The 7,753-nt window shown below is 36.1% G+C and overlaps 1 protein-coding gene across 1 annotated transcript; it reads right to left on the bottom strand.

Moving 5' to 3' along the window:
• Positions 1-572: 572 nt before the first annotated feature.
• Positions 573-4,555, bottom strand: IAPP (islet amyloid polypeptide). Its single transcript, XM_010142324.1, has 4 exons — positions 4,248-4,555; positions 3,749-3,845; positions 3,468-3,602; positions 573-945 (listed from the first exon to the last, which is right to left on the bottom strand). The coding sequence occupies exons 2-4, from the start codon at positions 3,826-3,828 to the stop codon at positions 753-755; spliced, it is 408 nt and encodes a 135-aa protein (XP_010140626.1). The 5' UTR covers positions 3,829-3,845; positions 4,248-4,555; the 3' UTR covers positions 573-752.
• Between the last annotated feature and the right edge of the window lie 3,198 nt (positions 4,556-7,753).

Genomic DNA, 7,753 nt, shown 5'->3' with positions numbered 1-7,753 from the left:
GCTAACTTGTTAACTGAGTTTTCTTTCAGACATATTTAAAAGGAGTTATGCTTATTATGCTTACATTTTACCGATACCATCTTAAAGTAAGAATTGTGAATTCTTAAAATGCCATGCTCAGTACATACAGAAATCTGTGCCATTAGACAACTTCTACTTGCTTAATGCATGTTAATGTGGAAAGAGGCCAGTCAGTTAACTGATATATCCATATGCACAGTGCAGCCATCTTGGCTCATCTAACTGCTCCTTCAGTTGTGCAAAACAAGACACTATATATGCTTCAGAACCAGCAGGTTATTGTTTTACTTTCATTAGGACATAACTTCTGATTTTTTTTGGTTTTATCATTCCAATTTTTGTTGGTCATAGTTACGATGATTTCTTTCTCTTACCAAACTGTGACTGTAAAGACATACATGTCATAGTTATCTTTTTCATCCTTTTAATAATACTAATAATAAAAAAAACCTGTTGCAATTACTTTTCCATTTATTATTGAGAGGATATATATTTATTCTTTTACAAAGTAATTTGACAAACAGAGTTCTGGAGTTCTTAATGGAGTTGAAACAATAGCCTATGCATGTCATTGTACATGCATAGTGAAATGATGAACATAAATCACATACCCACCCACAGAGAGAAAACAAGGCACTGTTAAGACTGTACAAGTATTAAATGACCGGGAGGTTATTGATACATTAAAAACTGAGCTCCTAATGAAAACTATCAGTAGTCATTTTAACACCCTAAAGCTGTGCATTGTTTTGGGGCTCTCTGCTTAAAAGCCCAACTGTGTCCCTCTTTCCATATGTATTGGACCCCACATTTGTAGGTGAATAAATTGCGCCAATGTGGTTGCTGGAACGAACTAAAAAGTCAGCCAAGCGTTGTGTCACACAAGTAGCGGTGTTGCATTTCCGTTTCTCCAGGTGGTGACTACTAAGGTAAAACAAAAAGAGCCAAGATTAAGTTCAAATGATGAGCAATCAAGTGTGCCACTTCTCACAGGCATTTGAGCTGTGCTAATGTAGGAGTTCTTTTAATATGTGCACAAATACAGGAACATTACAATCTTCTTAACACCTACTTTGTGCCTGAAAAATAACTCTTGCGCTGTATGCTATTATCAGTCTTAATGATGGGGGTTATTTAAATGCAAAAACTTTAACAGTCATATGTAACTTTTATTGATATTCTTACATAGCCGTTTATGAAATCTAGAAAACCTGTAATGATAGCATAGTTAAGACAGTAAGTAAAAACAATGACTAAATGTTTAGCTTTAAGCTGAACTTCTGAATCTGTTTAGAGCTCTTGCTGGTATCATGAGGATTACTAACATAATGGCAATCACTAACATTTATTTGGTTCTCTCGCTCCCACAGAACCATATCCTGCTCTCTCTGAAGCGAACAGTAATCTTCCAGTCCACATCATGTGGACTGAGCCCAGAGACGCTTCCTCCCAGCTGTGCTGCACCTCATGAGAGGTGGTAGGCACTGCCAACTTCTGCTGACAGCTCAAGATTTTGCTCTGTCTAAACAGAGATTTCTTCACTACTGAAAAGCAGCCACATCTTTGTTGAAATACCAGCAACTTGAAAGTGCTGTTGTGGTAGGCAATAATAATTCCCTGGATCAGACTTTAAAAAGTGTCCATGGAAGAATCCGTATCTAAAAAGAACACTTTTGATCTGAATCAAGAGACCATTTACAGAGCTCTGTGTAGAATGGAGCATGAGATTGAAAGAGCATGAGATTTATTTATTTATTTTAATCACAATACAAGGATTAGTTTGAGAGAGCTTGGGTTTTCAAATTTTTTTCTTTGACCACTATGTTGTTGTCTTTCAGACAAAAAAGCTTGCTGAGATTGCTTATGGAGTTCTTGTTAATTTTCTTGGGTTTCTTCATGTTGATGTAGCATGAGCTAGACAACATTTTGCAAAAAAATGCTGTAAAGAGCAACAATTTCCCAGTTTCAAACTCTGAGCAGTTACCACTGAGTACACTTTCCTACTGATTGACTAAATCTGTTATATAAAATGTCGTCTTTTCTTTTAGAGCTGTTTGTAGAGTCCAAATGGAATAACAACCATGACAGAAATGTCTGTCCTGTACTGGTTCTTTATTGGCAAATAGGCAGCTATTTCTAAGCAATTAATATTTTAAATATGTAATTGTATTTAAAAGAAGTGGTTTGATAGGTCTTGATATAGCTTCTCTTAGGTTTCCGAGGGGATTTCTATTGATGTAAAGAGAGTTTAATCAAGCCCTTAACATATGATGTTCAAACAGCCACTGGTTCTCATGGAAATCATGATTTGTTTGTGGAGACAGAATTCTGTTCTTCATTAAATGTACAGAAACAGGCCCTGACATGTCAGTTTTTAAACTCCAGTCCTTACAGGAAGCTACTAGATTTCTAGCTGATGTCTAGTCTGACTGAACCCATCATACCTGCTAATTTTCTAACCTGTAGCCTTTAATTGGATATGTGCTTAAATGAGACAGTTCACTCAGTGTGAGATTGTAAGGCAGATGAGGCATACCACACTCATAAGGGTGATGTCCTGTGTTTAAGTATCACAATTATTATTTCTTTTTTTCTTTTTTTAAAAAGTAACAGCTGTAAAAGTGTGGGAACTTAGTTTCCATTATAAAATTATTTTGGAAGATAATAAAATTGTTATATTATAATGACTTTTTTTTTTTTTACAAATTCAGAGAGAAAGAAACAGGTAACGATATAAACTTCTGTATTTACTGAATCTATCCATGAAGAATTGTCATCGAAATAAATTCACTCAAAAGCCTGATGAAGTGTTAGAATAGTTCAGTTTAATACAAATCGTAAATAATTTTTGAAATGCCACTTTATTCATAAAAAAATTACCTGAAATTTGATTTATGGATTTATAAACATGAATGCATTTCAGACTAGTTAAATTTTATCAAAGCAAATTATTCTTTTCTGTCTTTCCCTGATTAAGATGATATTTAACTCTGTGATGAAATACTACTTACTTACAGGAAATATTTATGTTAAGAAATATTCCATTCTAGCAGAGCATTAGTGTTATTAAGAAAAGTATATTGTCTTTTTTTTCCCTTCAGACATGGAAATTTAACAAATTTAATTAAGAAAGCCCTTTCAAAATATACCTTTCTTCTCAAGGTAATGTAGTATCTGTAGCCTTTTTCATTTATGAAAGCGTCATAATTGTAAAGTGGTTAAATGATCTGCAACTTTTGTTTCTGCATTTCACTTTCTACCCTGAATGCTTGGATCTTTATGCTCACCGAATGGCTCTATTTACAAGAAGAAGGGTATTTTTAGCTCTTTTTGAGAATAAACATCAGACACAAAGAGTCTCAAGTAATAGAGTATCACTGGCATAAAGTTTACTTCAGAATTTAATTCTAACTGATACGACTAGAAGAAACAAGGAAAATTAATACCTTTTTTTCTTTGCTGCTGGTTGTTCTGGAATTTCCTCACTAAGTCCTGAGGGTGTATTCCGTGACACTACTGGCAAAATCCATCCTTGTCTCTTGGAAGTACCATCAGATAGATCATCAGTCACAGATAGCAATCTTTAAACAACAATAGAATACCCTGTGAAATTGAATAGCTCTATTTTTGCTTGTACTATTTGGTGCATGAAAGCAAAAGCAATCCATGCAATAATCTGAACACTTTTTCCCCTAAAAAGAAATAGATATGACTATTTATTACTCACTTCTCAATAGGTGTAGCTTCCGAACAGCTCAGAGTGACAGAAAGTGCAATGAAGAAAACTGACAGCTTTACGTTGCACATCTTTGCTTCCAAACTGTCTGAAAAGAATAATGATTCAAACCTGAAAACAAACCCAAATACTCTTCAGCATATCCTATTACTGATACCCATTCTATCCTAAATCAACAGCAGCTAGTCTTTTTCACAAAGTGAAGTAAAAAAATTATCCCCCTTAGTGATATGATGCAGTTTCAGACAGACAGCTCTCAACAATAAATGTTCATTTTCCATCTAAGAGTTGCAGTCCTTTCCCTTATCTCCAGTTTGCATTTCCTGACATGTCCCAATCTCAAGTTCTGGTTCCATGTTCGACTTACCTTGAAGTTATGTTAGCATTTTCCTGAAAAATGCTGTTGATTAATAATGAGAAACATTGTGCTTTCCCGAAACCATATCTGTTGCACTGCATCTTAAGTAAGAAAGAAAGGGAAATTGTTTACCTTTTGGTGGACAGGGAGCTAACTGAAGAAGCACGCCTGTGTTAGCAAGAAGGACGCACACAATAACTCCACGCTTGCACCTAGCTCTGGAGTATCCCTTTTCCCCCTTCCTTGCTGACAAGTAATACAGCTCTTATATACGCTTCACACTTTTCTCAGCTCTGACATCAGGCAGCACAGAGAGACTGTCATTAATTCCCATCTCTATAGATAGTACCCCAGAGAGAACCAGAGGCAGATAGGTCATTATTATATTAGCACATCAGTAAATATTAACCTGGTACATGCAGGATGCCCTCATGAAGATACTGTAATAGCATGTTGCACATCAGAACAGTAGCCTCAATTTTACTGTTCTGATAAGATGTTGAGGTAATATTCCCTGTGGGTGTTTTCAAGGGCTAAATAAGGTAACAAAAGTTATAAAGAAATCCAGAGTACATAAACCACCAGATCATGAGTAATTGAAATGTAAGAAAACCAGTATATTACAAAAGATAGAATAGTTAAAACTGTGGAGGTTTCAGAAAAGAGTGAATGGTTTTTAAATTGATAGATAGGGTGATCATTCAACATAACAAGGTAGAAATCATACACGTTTTTCAGTAAAGTATAGATATGAATGCCAATTCTGTCATTATTAATGTAAATCTTATGTTTTACTAACAGTGGTAGATTCTTTATGTCATGCATGAAAATCGTGTTAATATTCTTAAGAAGGCAAAAACTAGGATTAAAAAGCTAAGAAATGCCAGAGTAAAGGCCTCCTGTGCAAATTTATTTCTCCAGTGTTCACAGAGTATGGTTCAGGGGAAAATATACAGCTTTTTATAGACTAAATCCAGTGTTAAATTACCTGATTGCAGATTCCCAAGGGTTCGGATTAGAACCATTTTTTCCTGATTTCAGTGGGAATTAGGCAAATTACTTTTTGTTTGGTTGGTTGGGTTTTTTTTTCCTGTCTCATTAGTTGTCTTTAGATGCCCAAATGCTTTTGGAAAACAGGTCTTTCAATTATTTATGGAGGTTAAGATGTTGGCACAAAAACTCAAGCAAATTTTTCTGTGATAAGTTTTTATATGCATCTTCTCTATCCCCAGAGAACTTGAATTAATTCATAACTGCTTCAATGCCAAGTACATGGCCTTAACCGGAAGGCCTCTTCTTTTTTGGTTTAGTCTGTAACTAAACCAAGACTTTTTTGCTGAAATCGCTAAGTTCCACTGTTGGCTCGCTTCAGGCATCTGCGCTACTTGAGTTGAATGCAGAAGGAATACTTAGATGGGATAGTATCCTCTCAACCTGATACAGCAGCTAGTCCGCAAGTAAGATTCTAGCAAGTGAGAAAATGTTAGGTGCTTTAATGTTTGTTTGTTTGGTTTTTAAAAACGATGCTGCCTCTGCATATTTTGCTCTCTGTTTTTAATGATAACGATCATATATTTTTTTTTCCGCAGGTTCCTCTCATCCTCTCCTGGATGGACAGTCCCAGTGTAAGAGAAGTAAGTCTGGTGTTGTTTTATCTTCATCATGATAATATGCTCTGTGCAATATCTGAAACAAGTTTATGTCTCCAAAGAGTCTTCTGTTGTTTTTTCTGCTGTAGCACTTGACTACAATGAAGTAACATTCTGGTGTTGTTTTCATTCACTGTAGCAGTTTCAATCCTCTGAAATGAAGGCATGATTAGATCTGTTTTATAGAGAGAGAATGGTGCTAAAAAAACCCCCCAATTATGCAAATAATCTAGATGGTGATGACAAGAGCCAATATTCACTGCTTGAATATTGAACTTGGAAAGGCCTTGGTGCACTTTTTCCAGGGTGGGAAGAGATCTGGGTCCCACTGACACTCAGTAGTGGTGTGTATGCTCAGCTCTTGTGAAAAGGCGTGCTTGTGTTGTTTCAACTCCTGAAAAGCAGCTTGCATATAAGATTCTGAAAGGTTGGGCTGAATACTCAGAATCTGTTATGTTTTAAAGCATCTAAGTGAATGGTTGTTGTGTCAAGCTTGAATCAAGCTATCAGTTGGTGTAAGAAAAGTGAAACAGTCTTTTTGAGGAAATATTGGTCATAAATCCTAATTCCAGATGTCCTGCAAGTGGTCTTGGAGAGCCTCTAATGCTTTGAGGAAGAAGAGAAAGGCTGATTCTTGGGTGCATTGTAGAAATGAAACTTGGCTCATGATATCCCAGGACCATTGCCCGTCTCCTGGGCCACAAAGCATTTTGGCAGAGAGAGCAAGAAGTCTATCCAGCTATCAGTCAGATGTAATATTAACAAAATTAAGGTATTACAGCTTCTGTTACCAGTTCTCTTAAGCAGGAGTAGGATTTTCCCACATAAACAAGAGTGGAATATGAAATTATGGAATCTCTTTGACAACAGAACGGTTCATAAATCAAATTTCATGAACCTGGCACTAAGTACTGTGCCATTAGTACCATTCAATGCAGTGGTTAGAAAGCTGTGTTTATCACTGTAAGTTCCTTAACCTTGATCTTAGAAAAAACCTCTTATTACTGAGCATAAGAAATGTTGTCAGCCTAAGGAAAAAATCAAGTATTCTCAAGGAAGAAACCCATAACCTGTTCTATCCTGAGTAGTTATATGGTAATTTTACATATTTTTACTGGTGGTTAAGTCTGTATGAAAAGACTTGTCTAAAGTATTGTCCCTATATGAAGGTTTACATAGAATCCAGAAGATATGGTATGCCAATGTGCCAGTTCCTTCTGGAAACTGCCGACATAAATGTCTTGAGTTGCAAGACGGTGAACATGCTCTGCATTGTAATATACTGGCAGCGGAGGAACAGGGAACCAGCCTCCTGTCAAATGTCTGCTGTTTTTGTATTCTGGGGAGTGGGATTTATCTGACTAAATGTGAGATGAATAGAGAGACCGTTCTAGTGCCCATTCCTAATACAGAAGTCTAAAATAGCTGAGATCATTTGTGCGTGTTTCTCCTTTTTGACAATAAAAACAGCCTTGGGTGACTCACTTGGATATAGGTGTTTACACTGAGATTGTTTAAATCTTGGTGAAATGAATTCCATTGGGGTGCTTTAATCAGGGGTGCTCAGTTTCTAACTTTTAAGGATGCCTCTCTCTCTTTCTCGTATTTACCTTTTCTCTTAGGCTATTCTTGACACCTACTGGACAGCTGTTTCCCACTTTTAATGGCTACTTTTCAATTTCTGAATTCCACATTTGCTTGATAACATTAATAACACACACATCAATACTCTTGGTAATGGATGTCCCTTTCTCATTTGTGAGAGTGACAAAAAGCCGTGTTACCTCTTGCAGGCACTTTACCAGATGCTGTTCTGCTGTGTAAGGTAAATGTCTCCGGTAAATTACATTGTTGCTCAGTTACCAGGAACTGTAGTGTGTGAATAACCCATGGTTTAGTTTTTCTGAGGTATCGAAACAGAAAAGGAAAAGTTTTAGTCATTATCCTAAAATGAGCATATTTAAATTTTTTAAATAAACCAGAAAGCAT

Source organism: Buceros rhinoceros, unplaced genomic scaffold, assembly GCF_000710305.1.
Source record: "Buceros rhinoceros silvestris isolate BGI_N320 unplaced genomic scaffold, ASM71030v1 scaffold7798, whole genome shotgun sequence".
Taxonomy (NCBI): domain Eukaryota; kingdom Metazoa; phylum Chordata; class Aves; order Bucerotiformes; family Bucerotidae; genus Buceros; species Buceros rhinoceros.
Note: the sequence above shows the minus strand (reverse complement) of the source record. Positions and strands in the feature narration are given on the sequence as shown.

Bases quoted from the DNA above. Each gene is read 5' to 3' on its own strand.
- IAPP (XM_010142324.1), bottom strand. From the start codon at position 3,828: ATGTGCAACGTAAAGCTGTCAGTTTTCTTCATTGCACTTTCTGTCACT. The intron at 3,603-3,748 runs GTGAGTAATAAA...TGTTGTTTAAAG, and splicing joins GAAGCTACACCTATTGAGAA to ATTGCTATCTGTGACTGATG. The intron at 946-3,467 runs GTATTAATTTTC...GTTTTACCTTAG, and splicing joins CCAGCAGCAAAGAAAAAAAG to TAGTCACCACCTGGAGAAAC.